At 42.6% G+C, this 21332-nt stretch overlaps 1 protein-coding gene across 4 annotated transcripts in view; it reads right to left on the reverse strand.

Moving 5' to 3' along the window:
- The window catches only part of Phactr1 (phosphatase and actin regulator 1), a 460522-nt gene that overhangs the window by 414049 nt on the left and 25141 nt on the right, over nt 1-21332 (reverse strand). For all 4 annotated transcript variants that reach the window (XM_034509804.2, XM_076939122.1, XM_076939124.1 and 1 more), the window contains exon 3: nt 16929-17075. In XM_034509804.2, coding sequence (XP_034365695.1) covers nt 16929-17075 — 147 coding nt within the window. The remainder of the gene's footprint in view (nt 1-16928; nt 17076-21332) is intronic.

The following is a 21332-nucleotide window of genomic DNA, read 5'->3' on the forward strand; positions in this document are numbered from 1 at the left end:
GAAGCAATCCAAGTGTCATTCTTTCTAAAGGGTCCCAACAATCCTAGACAGTCTGATGTCTTCGTTTTCTGTATGTGATGAGGCTTTGTGTGAGCTTCAGCTATGTCCCCATTTGTTTATAATGCTGCTGCACAAGAGCCAGGCTCCTAAGAATGAGGGGACATACTTATCCAGACAGAAGAGATGCTATATGATGTACATTGCAAAATATATTTATTAATGCCTGAGCTCTGGCCTCATCGGTGCTTTCTTTAGGTAATTTGGTAAAACAATTTCAGAGTCACTACAATAGAAGGACACAGCAAGGAGGCTTTGCAAACGAAAGGGCAAGACCTGGAGTTTTCCCCTGACTCATACCCTGCCTCCCACATTTAGTGACATTTCAGATTGCATAACCATCCCAAGCAATTAGAACCATAAATGACTAAACACCGTGACTCTGTCACATCTTTGACCTGCCTACTGAGTTAAATACTTTACCCTGTAAGTTGACTTGCCTTGGGGAGACCTGGATCTGCCTAGTCACAGCCTGAGCTGTGGTGAGGTACAAATTGTTTCAGCCAAGGCTCGACCTAGGGGGCTAAAGAGGTTTTTCTCTGAGCTTCTAAGCAGATCTGCAAAGAAGGGAGGGCGAAGGGGAAAACAACGTGTGGAGGGACCTTGCTGCTGAGCCAGCTGGCTCTGCTCACCGGAGTCTGTCTGCAGCTCTTCTCTCAGCAGGTGCACAGTCTCTGCAGCTTATTAGTATCCTGGGAGCGCTGGGCTTCTGTCCCTTCTAGTCATACCTGAAACCATTTCCAGAGTGCTGTGTATCCCAAACCATCCCAAGATCATTAAGCAGACTGCCTTCTCTGATCCTGATGACAAACACAGGCTTGATTACTACCCCAAGTCTACCCATGAAAAAGTAAGGCACAGGGGGCTTCGTCAGCTAACTGTATGTAGGTTCCGTGTCAGTATAGGCTGCAGGTGGGCTAGGATCCATAGCTTGTGGTTTAGATGAGACCCACACCCTAATCAAGACTGGGACAGAGAGAGAGGGGGGAAAGGGAGAGGGAGAGGGGGAGGGGGAGGGGGGAGAGGGGGAGAGGGGGAGAGGGGGAGAGGGGGAGAGGGGGAGAGGGGGAGAGGGGGAGAGAGGGGGAGAGGGGGAGAGGGGGAGAGGGGGAGAGGGGGAGAGGGGGGGAGGGGGGGAGGGGGGGGGAGGGGGAGGGGGAGGGAGAGGGAGAGGGAGAGGGAGAGGGAGAGGGAGAGGGAGAGGGAGAGGGAGAGGGAGAGGGAGAGGGAGAGGGAGAGGGAGAGGGAGAGGGAGAGGGAGAGGGAGAGGGAGAGGGAGAGGGAGAGGGAGAGGGAGGAGAGGGAGAGGGAGAGGAGGGAGGAGAGGGAGAGGGAGAGGGAGAGGGAGAAAGAAACCACACCCCATCCTAACACATGATTTTAATTAAATAAAATCTTATCTTCATCACAATGGACTTTTCCCAAGGTTTGCTTCTCTCTAAGATTTTGACGGTGGCAATCATTCTTCCCAGGATCTATTCCTAAAAAGGACTTGCTGGTATTCTTATATATTCTAATTTATATATTCCAACAAACATCCCCAAAGAAATAGACAGCACTAAACACATAGTCACAACAAAACTGCTACCAAAGCAAACAATTCTCATTTTCAAATGTCACATGGCTGCCACGTCTCCTTTTGGTTTCTCCCTGGTGTTGGAGCTCAAACCAAAAGCCTCATGCATGCAAATCAAACCTTCAGTCAACTGCTCTGTATCCCAGTCTCCTTTGTTATATCAGAGAACAATACCAGACTAACCGTGCAATAATTTTTATGGTCAATGCTGCTAAAACTTTCCTCTTGGTTCATTAATTCAGCTAAGTTAGTCTTAAGTAATACAAACAGGTTTTGTTGATGCCTGTCAGTCTTGTCTTACTATTTTTCACTAAATTCCCCATCCTTAGATAATTTTATCAATGCACAATTTCTTGTCCTGAATCCATCATGTCCTTCCCCTATCTACCTGAATTCTTGGGACTGACTTGGAAAATTTTAACACATATAAGAAAGGCAAACTTTGCTGTCTAGTGTACCTCATAAAGCCCTTGCACATAACTAGGAACCCCCCCAGTCTGATTTTCAGTGTCTGCACATTAATTATGGTTTTTATTGAATCATGCTTTGAAAGGAAGCAAAGGAGGTTGTTCTGATCTGTAGCAAGTCAAGCACCGAACTAAGGCCTCTGCTTCATCTGCAGCTGCATTTACTACAAGTTAGCAACTATCCGCAAAACAAGAAAGTAAGCCACATACACCTCTACATTGCTTAAGAACTCATGAAACCATCAGAAATTGAAACACAATCCACAGAGGATCCTCCTTTATGGAGGTCTACTATGATGACGTTTCAAAAATGCCAACACAACTGAGCCAAGGAAAGACAGGCTGGATGAATTCCAAAGAGCTCTTGACTTCTTGCTTCAAGATGCAGCTTTCCCAGCTTGCAAGGCTGGCATGGAAATATGGCAAATGACTCAACATGCACTCGACTGAAAAAGTATTCCAAGCAGAGTTAATGTATTACTTTACCATGGCATTGGCCAGCGAGTGTGGCGATGTTACATAACACAGTGGAATGCTGATCACCTTAATCCTACTTGAACAGACTGCTAGAAGCAATCCATGTCTCCCTTGGTAAGTATCCAAAATACAAGGCAAGATTATAAAATAGTTTCTATAAAAAACAGCTCCAAAGTGCCCATGGCAAACATGAAATATCTATTTTAAAGGTGGAAGGATATTTTCACTAGGTATGCTTATCACCCTAGCCACACTGAGTTTCGACTTAAAATAAGAGAAAAAGAATAATAACCAAAGTAAATAAGCCTTGGAAGGCCAAGTTGCCAAATTAAATTAGCCAAGCAAAGCTGGATCCTTCAACATTTAGTAACGCAAGAAAACAAGTGATAACATCTGAACTTCATGCAGGTGTAATTCAACAACTCTTACAGTGTCTACTTAATGTTACCATCGATGCTGTGAACTGAAGGGTGCTGTACTAGGAGATGTTTAACATCCAGCTCTTTAATTTACAGACCATATGCTGGTCCACACAGCATTCACACTTTCTGCAAGAACCAAGTTCAAGATACCAACCACTGTGTTGACATTGATTGTGGGGTTAGGATGAGATATAAACGAACTGAGGTAACTTATCCGGGACTGCACCATCACAATGCTGGGGACTGAGGTGCATTAAAGTATAGATTCTATGAAATCCCCCAGTCATTGTTTTCTTCTATAAGAATCACTGAGCTCCAAAAGTCATAATTTTTCACTTCCAAGATGTGTTGATTAAATAGTTAGTCTTTAAGTTTTCTTCTAGTTCAGTTCTTTCAATATTTAAATGATTTTCATATTCAGTTAGAAGGGACCCTGAGTTTGATAGCAGAATCAAAGAAAATTTCTGCTTGGTTTGTGTTTATTCAAAGTATATAAAAAAGCAAGGATGGTCCCAAACACAGAGCATGATCCAGCTTTCAATATGGCTTATTTTATAAATAAGTATGGCATTCACATATCAAGTGATATTATATTAATGACAGCACAAATGGAAAAGAAAACATTCTGAGATGGCAAATTGAAACAGATTATGGTTATTTCATAATACCTGCTTCAGCTTTTCTTGTGAATTTTTGAAATAGACAGCATCAAAGGTATTGTTATCTCTAAAGTACAGAAGATGGAACGACTCATGTGCTTTGCAAAAATTTCTTTACAGCCAGGTTTGGTGGCATAGCCCTGCTATCACAGCTCAGAAGGCCAACACAGGATGATCATAAGACCAAAGCCTTCCAGGGATACAACATGAATTTAAGGACATCTTGAGCAACCTAAATTCTGACACAAACTCAAAATTCAAACTAAAAAGAGGGTTACTAATGTAGCTCAATCGTAGGGCATTTGCCTAGAATGCAGGGCACAGGAGGGGAAAGGAACTTCATGCTAAATCCTCATGTCTAAGAAATTATTTGAATAGTGACAAATTAATGGTATCATTGCAAAGGAATGTAGCAACTGTCAAATAAAAGAAATAATAAGTGTTGTCTTTTCCACATTTCAGGACTGAAATACAAATAATGAAGCGAACCTCAGCTCCATGAACCCTTCCTCAAGAAAGAGGGGAGTGGGAGGAGTAGGTACATCATCCTATAGAGGCCTGACTGGCTGGTGGGCAGTTTATCTCCTTGCTCTACAGCTTCTGCATAAGATACTGTCAGGGGAGGGATTAGGGCTGGCTCATTGGAGATGCTCATAGGTGCTACCAGATGATGAAGAGAAATCCAACAATCCATCTGAAGGACAGAGTGGTTACCACTTAAATATGGTTCTCTTCTTCCCTTCTTCACTTGGCAAATACTTCTGAATGCCTACTGCAGTAAAAGCTTCCTGTCAGCCACAAGCATTTAAAGCAGAATAAAACATATATAGCCCCTTCTCTCAGAAACTAATACCTGTTTTTCTCTATATTGAATCTATCTCTGAATTACATTGTTGCTAGAGGCGAAACACTATTAAATAGATAAAATGACTATTTAATGAAATGTTAGAATGAAGAAAAGTAATTTTTCCTTTTGTTAAAACAGTGTCCAAGTTTTTATCCAGTCTCTCACTGGACTAGTTAGTATATGTCACTAAGACACAACATCAAGGTTTTATGTTACTAAGATAAAATGAGTCTATTTCTTTCTGGATTTATGTGGAAGGTGCTTACTGAATACCTATTGTGCTGTCTCCTCTCTTTAGCTCCTTTGTAGACAATCTAACAATGTGTGTGTGTATTTTATAGGTAAACAAGTTGAAATTTAAAAAGATAACAATCTTGCCCCCCAAATTGCCCAGTAGTAATAGAATTCAAGTACATGTCTGTGATACAAACCCACTGTGACCTTTTTCTGTACTGTGACACTTCCCTCTGTCATCAGGTGGTCAGCCAAACTATTGGTCACCATTACCTGATACAGCATCTCCTGAATGAACCAAGAGTACCTATGTCCTTTTATCCTTTTGTATGATGACATGCTACAAGCCAGTGGGAGCCCAACTCTGTGAGGGAGACCAGATGTTGGGTCTTGTATGCACTAACCTGCTGTATGCATCTGCTTTTGGCCCCATCACCTCGAGACTTTCACCACAGCAAGGCATCTTATTCTAGAATGCATTAACACCAGGGATGGGATAAGGGAAGTTATCACAACCTAAGCGCTCTGCTGTTGGAGATAAAATGAGCTGGACTTCAGCAACGGATTTGCAGAAACTGGATTTATGGAGACGATGAACAGTTCACGGAGGTGTGACTCAAATAAGTCACCGAAGAGCGAGTATGAGAGAAACGAGACCAGTTAGAATCTAAGAGAGACTCTATAATGCACTGGAAGTTCATTGTGACTGCTGCAATGTATTGATCTTTGCAGAGGATGATGGAGGAAAAGTGATCTAGAAACCAGAGACCAGAGAGACTAGTGCAGCAGCCTTACTACAGCCTGCTGTTACTGAATGCATTTGCTCAGTTGTCATGATTGAAGCATTGTCTAACAGTAGCCTAGCACCCATCCATGCCTTCATTTCAGCCCAGGTGAGGAAAACTTTCCCTTGACCACTAATACTTTTCCTGTGTGTTGTCTCCTTCTATTCTTTATAATAACCTATGTGGTTTCTTTTCAGAACCAGTATCCCCACTTCTACACTTCGTGAGGATCACACTCAACAATACAAGAATAACATCCTCAGATTGGAGTTTTGGTATCATGTGAAAAGGAATTCCATCTTTCACAGCCGGACCTCTCCCCTCAGCGTATTGTTTATTAACATTAATGAACAACACGGTTTCATTGCTAGTTCTAGTTTCCTTTCAGCAATTTGACACCAATGATCTTAACCAAGAATGGCGATGGCTGGAACTGAGTGAAATTACCAACTAATATTTTTAAACAAATCATGGACAAGTGTGCACAAATAATCTAGTGGGATATTGACCACATGTTTTTGTCTGTGTGTAGTTTGTTTATTGCAATGTTAGGGCCACCTATTATAAACAAAGTTAGCGGTGAGGGAGAACTAAAATTGTACCTGATAGAGTGGCTGCATCAGACCTGTCAGCACTGGCTAACGTCAGTCAGCATACCGTTCTTCAGTATTTCCAGTTCACTGGTTCTGTAAGTGGGCTCGGGGAGGCTCTAGGACACAGATCCCAGTGGCTCTAACTCTGCCAAGTTGCTCTTGTAATCAGGCAGGAAAGTCTTCTGCAGATCCAATGCTTCTTTATGAGACAGCTTTACAACAGAATTTGTTCAGACAGATCACATTCCGTGAGTTATAACCCAGAGAGCAGCGAGAGGGACTTAACTCTGACATGAGCATCCTTTGACCTGACCTGGTATTATTTTTATAGATGCCCCAGCTGGTCTTAGATTTAATGCACACTTCATTTATTTAGCTGCCATTCCATCAACCAAAGGAGACATGTTTGCATTCAGATTTTTGATGAACAAGAAAAATACAAATAGATCTTTGTTTCTAAAAACTGCAGTGTTCTCAAGGTACCTGGAAAACATATTGTTTAACCTTTAGATGCAAATATAGGAGTCAAATTTGGAGAACAAAGAATCTTCAGACCAACAGAAGGGCCAAGCAAGCATCCTTTATAGTTCCTGCTGGCAGGGCTGTTTGCACAGCAGGTTTTGTGGTGAGAGCTGAGAGGAATGTGGAGTCCGGGGGACACCTTTGGCTAAACTTCACAAACCGCATTAATGATTTAGTATTGCATAAGTACAGCAAGCTCTTTCCATAAGAGGGGGAAAGGAAAACTAACTTGGGCATTTTAGCACTTGGGGAAAAAAAAGATGCAGTCATTGAGAAATCTAACACAATTCGAAGGACATGCTGAACACCTAATTTCTTTAAAACTATTAACTGTCTTCTATTATTAAATATCTTCAATATCAAATATTCTAAACTACATGCATGAAATTGCCTGGAATGATTGACTGTATACAATAAGGAGTAAATAATTTTTTTTAATTTTTAAAAATTTTCAGATTTTAGTGTGGTCTGTATAGTTTACCCAAGCTTTGTCCCTAGACAATTCGTTGAAAATATTTACTTGTTTTATGAATGAAATTCAAACATTGGAGGAAAGAGCCTTGGATGTATACAACCCCCAATAAAATAAATAAGATCCCCCCAGTCACTCCCACTTCTCCTTCTGCTCGTTCTGTTTCTGTTAAACAGCTTTAACAATGAGAAATTGCCCCTAGAACTGCTGTTTTACAGGCAGAGCAACCCAGTTCTAACCAAAACTGCTGTCAGGAGTCATTCTCCTACAGAAGAAGTGGCTTTGCTAGATACAGCCAGCTTTGCCATCCGTCTGTAACAAGACTCCCGCTGCAAGGCAGTGCAGTCGAGGTCTGGAGTAAACGCGGGGCAGCTGGCTCCACAGCTGTGCAAACTGTAATTCCGTGGTGTGAGTGGGAGGTAATGAACAGCCCCAGACTTCCGAGCATCCATGGGGGACGTTTAAGTCTCTCTCTCAGAAATAAAGGTTTTGCCTTGAAGCTTCTGCGTATGCTTTTGTGAGGCTAAAGCAAATAATTAGGGTGTTCAGTTGGGAGAAAAGAGAGGGTGAAGGAAGAAGGAGACGGGTCATGATAGAAGAGTGCCATCTGGTTATTTGGCTGTCTTGTGCCCAGTTAGGACAATGCCCCTTGTGGGAAATAGGTGCTTTGGGGTCAAAACAACAGGTTTGTTCTTGAGCACCAATTGCACATAGGAGTCTGAAATGAGGCCAGGACAGGAAGGAGAGGTTAGAACTTTGAAACTCATAAGCACTCATAAAATTCAAGCACTCTGTCATGTAGTGGGAAGGAGAGTCTATGGAGACCACAGTCTACACAGGAAGAATTGGTAGCAGCCTGAACATGAGTAAGGGTTTGGGCCCGGCAAAGGCAATACCTGAGGGGGACTAGTTTATCTTTCAGTTTTTATTCCTGTGTCTTACTTTGCCAGAGGCAGAGAGTGAAAGGCGTCCCAGTCACCCAGACCACACATGCTTCGGTCTGCCATCTAACACTTCATTATGGGGAAGCATTCTTCACTCTTAGCTCTTAAAGGGAGAGCGACAATTAGGCAGAGCACCAGCTGCATAGTATAGGCCCAGCACGTGATGCTCATCAAGGTGGGGACTTGAGGTTGAAGAAACAGCAGTTCTGTAAAACATCACAGAACTCCATGTCCATCAAAGAAGAGAGGATGCTCCCCTAACTACCCAATGGTAAGAAGTAAGATGCTATGTTTTTCAGAAAAATCTCTCTGTCTCTCTGTCTGTCTCTGTCTCTTTGTCTCTGTCTGTCTCTGTCTCTCTGTCTGTCTCTGTCTTTGTCTGTCTCTGTGTCTCTGTCTCTGTCTCTCTGTCTCTGTCTCTCTGTCTCTCTCTCTCTCTGTGCATGTGTGTATGTGTGTGTGTGTGTGTGTTTGTAGAGGTCAGAGGATAACCTCAGGTGCCAGTCCTTGCCTTCTACCTTGTTTGATTCACGGTCTATTTCCACTGTATGTATACTCAAGCTAAGTTGCCCATGAACTTCTTAGTGACGCTTATGTCTGCTTTCCATCTTGCTCTAGCAGTGCTGACATACAGATGCACCTACAGGTGTGTGCTACTATACCTACTTTATGTGTGTCTGAGGATTTGAACTTAGGTCCTAATGCTTCTGATGTAAGTGCTGTACATCACAGTGAGATGTACTCACTGCCACATCTTCCCAGCCCCGATGCCGTGCTTTTAGATCCCGGTCTATTAATCTCTGAAGTTTCCTCCTTCCCTTTCCTCTTTTACTCAGCCTGTAGTTCTCTAAGTTTTCCTTTTAATTTCCTCTTTTATTTGAGGTATGATATGGGAAGAAAGTTTCATATAGACCAGGCCGTCCTTGGCATTGCTGTGTAGTTGAGGATGACTGTGAACTTTTGATCCTCCTGCCTCCACCTTCCCAGGGCTGCGAGTTTAGGTATGTACCACCACTCCTGTTTTCTGTGGTGATAGGGATGGAATCCAGGGCTTCAGGAATGCTCGGCAGTCATTTTACAGAGTGAGCTCTGTTTATATTCAGTGTGTCCACCAAAGGGCCATTGGTTTTTTCCAGTAGTTTTTTTTTTTTTTCTCACTCACATGTGATCACTTGCAGGGGTCATGGTTATGGTGATGTGGTGGTGGTCATGGCTGTGGTGGTGTGGTGAGGGTCATGGGTGTGGTAGTGCTCATGGTGGTGACAGTGGTGATGGTGGTGTGGTGAAGGTTATGGTTCTGGTGCTGTATTGTTGTTGTGGGGATATGGTTGTGGTTGTGGTGTGGTGGGGGTCATGGGTGTGGTGGTAGTGGTAATGGTGTGGTGGGGGTCATGGGTGTGGTAGTGTGGTGATGGTCATGGTGGTGTGGTGGAGATTATGGTTCTGGTACTGTGTTGTTGTTGTAGTGGTGGTGGTGAGGTTTAGGAATACCATAGAAAGATGAACTAAAGATGCAGCATTCACTCTCCACTTTGTGCTAAGAAACACTCACTGTGTGCCCAGCATTATTTTCTGGATTTCACATTCATTAAATTAATAGATCTTTAAAGCAAACCTCCAAGGTGGCCAGCACCACTAATTCTGTTTGACAGAGAACACAGAGAATTGGAGGAGGGGAAGGTGTGATGTCCTGTTGAAGATTCCACAGTGGGTGGCAGACTGGCAAGCAGAAGCCCCCCCCCCCCAAGCCTCCAGATTCTTTCTTTCTATTGTACCATCATGGAAGAAGAAGCCCCTCTCACCGTTTTCCTCCCCACTCCTATTGGAGCTCATAAATCATACCTTATGTAATGTTGGTGTAATGACAAGTACATTTTATGGGCCTGTTTGTTCATTGTTTTCAACAGTAAAGGAAATTACAATGTCTCTGAAGACTTCTAAAAATATCTACAGTGCTCGCGCATGTGCGCATGCGTGCACACACACACACACATACACACACACACACACACACACACACACACCATGCTGGTGGTGCCCGAGGGCTACACCAGTCCTGAGTTTTCAGTTCCTTTTCTTTTCCCTTGACTCAGTCTGAGAAAGAGAAGAAAATTTACCTCACTCTCAACCATTCAGAAGAAACAAGTGATCTTTCTTTGCAAATATTTCAAGTTCGGAAATATCTCCTAAAAAGCCACCAATTTAGTAATATTTATCAAAGCATGGGTTGTAAATTAACTTAGAACACTAAGTATCAGTTTTAAAATTAAAATATATTAGAATGACTCAGGGCAGGAGGGATAGGATAGAACTTTACAGAAAGCATGAGAGTGTGTTTATCAGTTATAAGTATATGGATGGGTTAGTAAGGTGGGATAAAGCACCTTTCTTACTTTGAATCTCAGCTACAGATGATTTAGGATATGTTCCTATCCCCATTTCTTTATTTCCTTGAGCTATTTTCAGTTTTAAACGTGACCTCTGAAAATGGTGATGTTAGCTTACCCTTTGGGGTTAATCATGACCCTTCAGAACATGCAGTGTGAAGATGTATAACATGATCCAAATTCCAATTCTTACTTTTGGCTGCACTGCTTCATTACATTATAACTTCTCTATGACTTACTTTCAACATACACACAAGACTAATGCTGTTCTCCTAAAGTCATGGGCGAACAAAGGCCTATAAATTCCTGGGCACAGCAAAGTTAGTAAATGCTGTCTATCCAGTACATGCTCTGTGCATGGTTCTAACTATTGATTTCTATGCATAACCTTATTTGAATTAGACACCTGTAGACTTGCTTGCTTGATATCTCTACTTGGATGTTTTATAAATGTTTCCTGTGTTACTATTAGTCCCTAAATTGGCTTTCCTACTTTCTCACTCATGTATGACTTGATCATGTATGACCTGATCCCATTCCTTCTGGAATCTCCTTTCTCATTCACCCCTCCCCCATTCAGCCCTCCACAGCTACACTGGACTCGTTTATATACTCACTATCCTCCCTGGAGGCCTCTCCGCTGGTCTTCCCTTATCCCTCTCCCCTACCCAATATTTCTTATTCTTTGACCTGAATTAAAGAACTTGAATCAACTTTCTATTTCTCCCCACTGCCAGTTTTGCAGTCTACCCTCCTTCCTGCCACATGAATCCACCTCTTAGCCTGCTTCCTTCCTTTTGTCCTTTGCATGTATTAATTTTTTAAATACTTCACAATGTCCTTAATAGAGTACACATTGTTAATCTGAAAAAAAAAAAGCCTCAATCCAAATGCTTCAGAGCCCAAATCTTTTTTTGAGTATGATTGATTTGGGGACAGCAGGTGGATTTTATTTCAAGTTTTGAAATGTGGAGTCACTCCACAGATAAAATCATGCAAATGTCCAGAATCTGAAAATATCTAAAATCTGAAATACTTCTGGTTCCAAGTATGGACAAGGGACATGCCTCTCTATCTTACTGTCCAGAATCTGCTTTAGAACTTAAAATTCAAGAGAGTAAGATATTGCTTCTTTTCATCACTTGGGCTTAGCAGTGTCTGAAAGGCCCTGAAACATAGTTAAGTGCTCAGTTAATATTCTTAATGGAATGAATACCACTAAGTCAGTATTTCTTCCTTTGAATAAAGGGCCCAGCTGGCAGATGGGAGAAATGTATGAGTAATAGAGACTAATAAAGCTCTTCCTGTACCTTTGATTAAACCATAATTTTAATATTAAACCAACATGTAATTTGGTTGGTTTTAATCCAGCAATAATGGGGCTTTGTTCAGAATACTTCACACACACACACACACACACACACACACACACACACACACACACTCCTCATGCCTACAGTCACAGCCGAGATACTTTACCATCAGAGATTCTGCTGACAATTAGTAGTTTGGGGTACATAAATGGGGCAAAAAAAAAGATCGATAAAAATCTTAAAAGCTTTTACACAGCCCCTTCATCACATACGTTATGGAGGTACAATTTTACACAGCCCTTTCACTCATGTACATTATGAAGATATTATCGGGAAGCCATTCCTGTTGTCTTTTGAAAACCCATGCAGGAAGTTGTACAGAGCCATCATTATTGGATAAGACTATAAAACAACTTTCATGTTTCATTTATCTAGCTTTTGTTATGTTAAAGCCTTATAAATTAAAAAACTCTAAATGTCTACATGATCCTTTTCCCCCCTAGAGGTCACACCCACTTTTCTAAGTGGCTGGGCATGTGATCAAACAAACTATGGAGATACCAGAGCCTCCCATTGTCTCACACTCTCAACAGCATCTGCTACTAGTTGTCTCCCTCAGACTTCAGTTACCACAAAACACACTGGCTGTACTGTGTGGTTCTCTTTTTTACTTCATTAACTTGAGGAGAGAAAACATTAGCTTTAGAAATTATCTTTGGTTTCCACTTAAAATCTTAGTATACTAAATTATAACTATTTCATTTGTACAGTAGTGATCAAAATTATGTAGAGAAAGAGTAACTCCACAAGTCACTTTGAAAAATGGTTTTCTTTAATAATGATAGGTGTCTGTGAAAATGTATTGATATGCAACTTCTGTATTTTATCATAGCCAGTAGCTCATTTGTTCCTGACAGCCCATATGTCAATGGAGAAAAAGAAAGATCACTCCCAATGGATTTCAAAGCTTTATGTTTAAGTTGTACCTGCCACGTGGGTTTTCTGTGTATAGATTTATCTTCCCTGGTTACCTAAGAAGATAAAGGGAAACACACATCTTTCATAGTATTTAATTTTAATTATGGAGAAGGTGTTTAAAGTCTTGGATCTAGATGACCCCATCCACTCTTAAGATACCCAAACCAAGCCACTTATGACTCTTTTTATCTTGTGGACCTTAACGAGTAGAACAGACTAGTGGAAGCCAGAAATCTCTATTTTTCAGTATGATCAGGAACAATAGCAGGGCCTGGTTTTATAAAGAATATAAACAGGCTGAGATTGACTATGCTATTCATGTAAAATATCCAGAGATAGAAAGCAATGCCAAAGTGTGGATGATGAGCTGTACCTCCAGGGCTGGAGAGAAAGAGACCGTTCTGCATCAGCATGCAGACCTGAGTTCAGATTAGTCCTCAGATAAGAACCATGGTTGCACATTCACTTATAACACCAAATAAGGTTGGTGAGGGGCTTGGTGGAGGCAGTTGGATGATCTTGGAGCTGGGTGGTTACAAGCCTAGCTCCACTAATTTTGTCTGAAAGGACTAAGGTAGAGAGTGACAATCAAGTCACCCAATGTCCTCTGGCCTCTTCATATGTATTTGCAACATGCGCATGTGTGCATGTGTGTACACACACACACACACACAAAGAGAGGTGGAGAGAGAGAGAGAGAGAGAGAGAGAGAGAGAGAGAGAGAGAGAGAGAGCATATCTTCCTATGTGCCACATATTAATTGGGGAAGAGGGAGCTAGAGTTTTTGCCTTGACTTCTCTATAAGATATTTTATACATGCTTTAATTTTCCAACCCATTTCTCTTTCAGTCCCTTCAGTGCATAACTATATATAACTATATAGAACTTCAGTTTTAGTGTCACCTATGAGGTGAATATATCATATAACATGCAGATAAGTGGAAGGCCTAAGTAAGGTGCCTGCCCCTTCAGTGCAGTGAGCAAACGATTTCTTAAAGCCAGAAGATAAATTCTCAAAAGTTAAATGCTAGTGGCGCTCATTACTGCTGATAGCAGATTGAACATACTCCCCTGCTACAGAATGTCCTTTTGACACATTTGAAGTTCTTAGGGAACATATGAGACCCACTCCCACTGTTCTAAATGAGACCTGGTGTCTAGATATCCTACAATGAATATACTGTCTTCAGTTTATTTAGCTTTGACATTATCCTTAGCAAACACCAACCTAACAATACTTATAACTTCCAAATGTTGAATAGTAGCTTAAAACCCCCAAATGGGGCTATTTTGGTGAAATAAAAGACACGGTTCAGAAAATTTTGTTCTCTCTCAATCTAGATATGAATGAAGTTAACATTTCCACATAGTGGTAAAAGATCCATGTTTCAATACTGTTGTTATTGTCATGGAACTGTATTTGAAGAAGTCTATCCTACACTTAACTTGTGGACTTGTTTCAAAATGAGGTTGTTAAGTTCTGTCAGGTACAGGGAATAGTTGAAAGAATGCTGAAGTGCTTGATTAATTTTCAAACTGTCCAGTCTGAGTTAATCCTACAATTGAATGGGTTAATAAAACAAGTTTGTACCCAAGATGATGCATGATCAAGTAAGATGAATATATTTGTAGGTATCTTCAAGCATTGCAAAATGTGTAAGATATTAAAGATGGACTTATACACAATGAGGGGTTTGGGGAGGCAAATACTTAATACTTTAAAAGTATTTTAAAAGTATGAGCATTTATTCAGAGATAGCAGAGAGTAACTTGCATGGTTGAGAGAAGGAGGCCAAAGGTACTTGTCTGGCTAGTTGTTTATAAATTGCTGTTAAGAGGCAAATGAAATTCTTGCTATGCCCATATTATACAATTTATTGGGAGTGTGCAGGCTCTTCTGTTCAGCAGCCCTGATAACGACACTAATAGCTTAATTACAGCTTTCTGCTTAAGGAGATAAACAAGGCTGTTTGCTTTTTCTCTTCCTTTAAATCAGGGGTTACAATTACTTTTAAATGCGGTGGAAAGGCACATCTGTGTGTGCATCTACTTTGTTAAGAAAGCAACCAGAAACCAGCTGGGAAGTAAAGAAAGCCCCAGGAGTGAGCAGGCAGCCTAAAATTAGAGAGGGGGAGGGGAAAATGTCCCATTTGAGCATGGAGCCGGAACAGTAAGCAGGCATCAGTGGCAGTGTGGGGGTTCAGGAATTGAAAAGTTTTTTTGGAGTACAGGCCTTCCACAGTTTTCCCCTGTGATCTAGTCACATAAACCACAGGGACACTCCTCTTTCTGCTGTCTCTCTGGCAGTCATGTCTTTGCCTCCCTGTCCTTCACTTCAGCACCAGGAAGAGAGGACAGCTCCTCAAGCCTCCCTAGAGAGCTGTGGCTGCCCACCTCCTTCAGCTAAATACTGTTTGTCTTGTCACTGTACCTTTACTGGTGCATTAAGGAAGACACAGGAGGGACTGGGTCCATGTCTGGATTGTTTATTTCCTGATGAAATGAAGACATGTCCTGTCTGAACCAATCTTTTAGTTGGACTCCAGAGCAGAATAAAAGATTAAGTCATTGGTTTGAATCTGGCTCAGTGTAATTGAGTAGTAGCTGAAACTTGATAGCCTTCTTCAAGTTCTTTATTTTATTACTTCTGTGTAACCCTACTAGGGAGGTAAACAATCTTCAGTAACTATACTGTAGTTAATTTTCTTTTCTACTAAATTGAAGACACCCCAAATTCCTAAGATTATTAGCTTGGGAGACCAATGCTGGTCCTAAAGAAAGCACTTCCCAGTTCTTTGGAAGACCTCTCAGAAACATGTGCCAGACTTGAAGGGTGCAAGCAGGGGTTCCCAGAGGAGCACCGGAAACTACTGCAGCATGCCACAAACAATGACCAAAGCTCCACAGTGAAGGTCTCTCCCCTCCAATTCCAAAGCCAAAGGCAACCATGTGAGGACATTACCATAACACATCCTTCAAAAAGTCAAATCACCAAGACAAGGAGAACATACTTGGTTTCTCTGGCCCAGTCAATTCCTCCCCCCCACCCCCTAAAAAAAAGTTGCTTACTCAGTGACTCTTTTTCTCTAGGCAACAATCTTGTGTCTAAACCCTTCTCCATACGATATCACGTACATATTATTTGCTTCTGTGTGTGTGTGTGTATACACACACACCCATGCAGACACAGACACACCCTGACTCAGTTCTTAAGTTTGAAAGTTTTGTCTGCTTTTTAAAACTTATTCTGAAATTGAGTCGTAAGAGAGAAGTAACTCTCAGTCTTTCCACCTGGAGAAGGCAGTGTGAGAGGAAGAAACACAGGTAGGGCCGAGGGATGGGAGCCATCCAGAAGAAGTGTTCTGTCAAGTTAGTGGTGAACAACTTCTTTAGAGAGAGCAACTCTGCTGTGAGTTTGGGCAGCGGTGGGGAAAAGACGGACTGGTGTTACTCACTAGGTGTCCCAGTGCACACACCTGCAGCATAGTAACTTTGAATCTTCCTGCCCCCTTCATTTACCCTTCCCCTAACTCCCTTCTCTCCCCATCCTTCCTTCCTCATCTTCCCTCAGTCCTTTCCTTTCTCCTCTCCTTCTACCCCCCCGCTTAATTCTATCTGGGCCACTTGAAATGCGTGCAATCACTCAACTGTGCGCTGAGGACCACGCTTTCATCTTGACCACCAAGGAGGCTTTCCAACCACTGTTCCCAGGTCTATCCCGCCCCCCTCCTCGCACCAGTGTGGTGGCACCCTCCAGACAAAACCACCCGGTGTTTGAATGTCACCAACAAGTTCCACCCTGTAGTAGCCCCGCTGGCGACAGCCTCACCCAGGAAGCCCTGTCATTCCCTCCGCCCACAGCCGTGCGGCATCCCTACCCCGCGCGGGGTGATTTTTTGGGGTCATTGTTACCACTGACACTTTTCTTCCTGGAATGGGAAAGCCCGCGTGGGTGTCACTGGTTGTGTGTAAGGCTCTACGCGCTACCCTCCCCCATCTCTGCAATACACACTCTCACACACGCCCTCCCCACGCGGGCGACACAAAGGGAGCCTGTGTGAGAGCAGGGCGCCTGCAGGGCAGAAGGGCGCAGGGAGGGGGCACCAGGGAGGGGCGAGGGCTGATCCGGCCCAGGAGGAAGGGAGGGAAGGAAGCAGGTGCCTGACACCGAGAGGAAGACGAGGGGTGTCCTTACCTGCCCCCAGGTTAAAGGAGATCCTGGCCTCTGCGAGATATGGCGTGTCGCTCTTGGAGCGGACTCTTCTGATGGGCCGCCGGTCTATGTCATCCTCCGAAGAAGCCGCCATTAATGTGGGAGGCAGGAGCAGGGTCGCCCGGCGAGCTGAGAGGAGAAGGAGATGGAGAGAGGGGGAGGGAGAGAGGCGGAAAGGGGGAGGAGGGGAAAGGAGGAGGCTCACACACATAGAAAGGGGGAGGGGAGGGGAAAAAGGAGAGGAAGGGAAGGGGGCAGGGAGGGAAGGGAAGAGAGGGAAAGAGGGAAAAAAGAGGAAGAGAAAGAGAGAAAGGGAGCAGAGAAAAGGGTGAAAGGAGAGAAAGAAAATCCGTTAAGGACTGGTGGACTGGAGCAAGATCAGGTTAGCCCTGGTCTGTACCCAGGGCTCCCCTTAACTCCTCTCTCAGCGCTGGGCCAAGGGGTCAGCACTCTGGGCCAACACCACGCCTCCTGCCGCAGCCTTGTTTCAGCTGCTGGCACAGATAGACTAATGCGAATAGGAAGACTCGAAAGCCAAGATGCCCAGTCAGCACTGTGCCCTCTCCCGCCAAATATGCTTCCTCGCCTTTCACGCACAGGCAAATGAATACAGTCTCCGAGATCCCAGGGGACTCTCTAGCCGGAGGCTGTCTCAGGACCACAGAGCCCAGCTTTTCTGCTTCCAGCTGCCACTCCTGGAGCCTCCCTCACTCGTGCCCCTTGGCCTTGGGGGCAGGGCACCTACTATTTCCAGGACAAGCCCCCTGTTCTATCTGTCCCAACCAGAAGTCTAAATAAAGTTCGAAACAGATAGGGCTTCTTTGGAAGCTCTCTTATCTGCCCCATACAATCAATTTAGAGGTGGGGTGTGGAGGAAAAGTGTAGTCAAGTTTGGTAGGATGGGTTTTATAACTGATATTTTCAATGTAGACCAGGCTTGCTCACAGAACCAATGGCCATCTTGTACACCCACTAAGTTATAGGATGTGATTGTCTCTACATCAACTTCAACTTTTTCTGTCAGTCACATCTAATACAAATAAAGATGTGTGCACCGGACTTTCCTCGGCAGTTCTGCACCATTATTCCTGAAGGAGAGGTGGCGATCAAAGGGACTGGGATTCCTTTGAACATTTGTACTGTCTGACTGTAACACTCCATGAAACACAGCGAAAGAACCAGAAGGCTTTCCAGGGGCGGGATCAGCACCCTGTTTGATGCTACCGCCGAACCTATTGATGAGCTAACCTCCTTTATGTTTGTCTTCCTGAATCTTCTGACACTATCTTTTCTTTCCTACCCTGGTGTCACTACCCTTCTGTGTGATAAGTGCCCACCTCCGGTAGGTGGACAACCTGACCTCCTTGGTACAAAGACCAGCTCAGTGTGGCTTCGTGCCCTTTGGTCTCCCAGCCTATGCTCCGCAAGGCTCCTCTCTGTACTGCAGATGTCGTTTCTACTCATTACATAATCTCTCTACTCTGGGATCACCATCTTTCCACGCAGGTCTCCTGCCTTCACATATTCACTGTTACTCTTGGCCTGGCTCTTTCTCTGCCTCTTCCACAGTCTCTGTGTCTGTTGGTCCTTCCTATGAAATTCTCTGCATCACAGCCTTTCCATTTTCTCACTTCCTATTCCCTATCTCTCCTTCCATCTACTGCTTCCTGACTCCATCTCTCTACCAAGGTCATTTTGAAGGGCTGCCAATGTCTTTCTAACAGTTAAGTCTATTCTTTTCTTGATCTCATTGAAGTATCTCATAATCCCTCTTCCTTGAGCTTTTCTATTCCTTCCCTCTTCCACTACTGAAACACATTCTTACTACTTGATTTCTGTTAGCCAGTTCTCTACAAATTAGCCTGAAATTGTTTATCCTGGCCTTCGGGGCCTGCCCTCCTCCAAAGCCAAGCTTAACTTCAAACTATCCTCATACTGTTCTCTCCCGATCTTTCCTTGGAGGCTACTTGGATTGCCTGCATCTGACTCATTTTGGGTATATCTGCAACCTGTGTTAATGTGCTTCACCACAAATTTCTTTAAACTTTTCATGTATTCCTAAGAATGTGTCGCTGTTACGAACCTACTTCTCTAGTTTGCATCCTATTGCCAAAATAAAACACTGATCAAAAGTAACTCGAAAGATGACACGGTTTATTTGGCTTATAGGCTATATAGTCTGTTATTCTAGCATCAAGAAAAACCAAGGAAGGGACCAGGAGCCAGGAATAGAAGCAGGGACCATGGAGGAATGTTGTTTACTGGCTTGCTTCCAAGCTCACATTCAGTTATTTTACCAAGACTGCATGACTAGGGATGGTACCACCCATAGTAGGGTAAGCCCTTCTCCATCAGTTAACATTAAAGAAAATGCCCCACAGGCCAGTCTAGTGGAGGCAATGCTTCACTCAAGGTTCCTTCTTCCTAGGTGCCTCTAGTTTGTGTCAAGTTGATAAAAACTAACTAGCAGCCCTGGCAAATCGTAAATGCTCAAAAGATATTTCTCAATAAAAGATGGATAAGAAGGAGGGAGGAAGAAGGAAAGGAAAAGAAAATGAAGGAGCATTAAATAACTAATGAGTGCCTACACTGGGGATCAAAGTCAATGTCTCCCTGAATTTGGACACTACACCTTCAATGAGTACAGTCAGTGTTGACAGGATTTGGTTTCCAGGTTTCATCATGGAGAGCAAAAGCTTAGAATGTTCAAGATTATATAACATATTTTGCATGACCCCCTGTGTACTTGAACTCAGCTGTGGATCGGTACTGATCCCCTTTTAATACTTTATCCAACACAGAATTGATGTAAATAGTTAACATGTTATATTGAGTGGAAAATAATGGCAAAACCAAAGTCTTTACATGTACATTACAGATGTAATTTCATATCCAGTTGAATGTGAGGATGTAGCATAGATTTAGGTGGCTGATTGATTTGCTAATTATATATATATTTGGTGTACTGCATCTATCTATCTATCTATCTATCTATCTATCTATCTATCTATCATCTATCTACCTACCTACTCATCCTTGTAGTTAAGGATTTGAAACAGAATCTTGTTATGTAACTCAGGCTGGCCCTGGACCTATACTATTGCTCACTCTGGCTTTGAACTCTCTTTTCTCCTGCCTCAACTTTCTGGTTGCTGAGATTGCTGCTATACAGCACTATGCCTGACTCTAATCACAATTTAAATTCACTTCTCTATTATATTTGACTCACCATTATATCATGTGCATTCTCAGTGAAACACAGCTTTTTTTAAAAAAACAAATGGCTCTATTGCAATGGGGAAAGGTAGATGGGTCCTTAATACAAGGGTCTAAATAAAAAGGGCCCCCACAGACTTATAGGGAGTGGAACTATTGAAAGTGTAGCATTGTTGGCGTAAGTGTGGTTTTGTTAGAGGAAATAGACCACTAGGGCTGGGGGTGGGCTTTGAGGTTCCAGAAGTCCAAGCCAGGCCTAGTGGCTCATTGTCACTTCCTGCTGCCTGCAGATCCAGATGTAGAACCCTCAGCTACTTCTCCAGCACCCTGTCTGCCTGCATGTCAGCATACTTCCCACTATGATGATAATGGACTGACTAAACCTTTACACTGTAAGACAGCTTCAGTTAAATGTTTTCCTTTATAAGAGACGCCGTGGTCATGACATTTATTCACCGTAATAAAACAGCACATAACCATGGCACACTGGTTTCAGTTCTTAAGAAGGAACAGAAACGAGCGAAGCTCAAATCTCTCTGAATGTGATATAAACCATTCTCCTGTAAGTTGATGGAGGGCCTTCCATTTCAAATGCCTGGGATTCCCTCTCCTATGTCAGTCATGAGCCATGTTTGAAGAAGAACAATAAAGTTGTTTGAAGGAGGAGTTAGTCATAGATTTCCCTGTTTCTTTAATTTCATATATTGATTCTTGTCACAGAAAAATTTCTATTTCTTACTCATTTAATACCTTAAATGAGGATCAAGAACCAAGGCTGCTAATAGTTTAAGGTTCACCTTTCTTCATAGATGTCCACATTATTATTATTATCATTATTATTATTTTATTATTATTCAAGGTTGGGACATATAGCCCGAGCTGGCCTTCAACTTGCTTTATGTATATCAGGCTGGCCTTAAATTTGCAACAGTTCTTCTGCATACGCCTCATATGCTGGGATTACAAGTGCTGCTACTACACCCTGCCATATATGTTTTCATATGTAAGTTTACTACAGACTATTCTGTTATTCAAGTACTTTTAAGTAGATAGACATTTTTATTAAAAAATACTTTTTATAATAAAATACTGTACCCTGATACACACTGTTGAATTCAGTTATTATATTTTACTTATGATTGTTACCTTCCATTTTTGTCTTTCCTAATA

Source organism: Arvicanthis niloticus, chromosome 8, assembly GCF_011762505.2.
Source record: "Arvicanthis niloticus isolate mArvNil1 chromosome 8, mArvNil1.pat.X, whole genome shotgun sequence".
Taxonomy (NCBI): Eukaryota; Metazoa; Chordata; class Mammalia; order Rodentia; family Muridae; genus Arvicanthis; species Arvicanthis niloticus.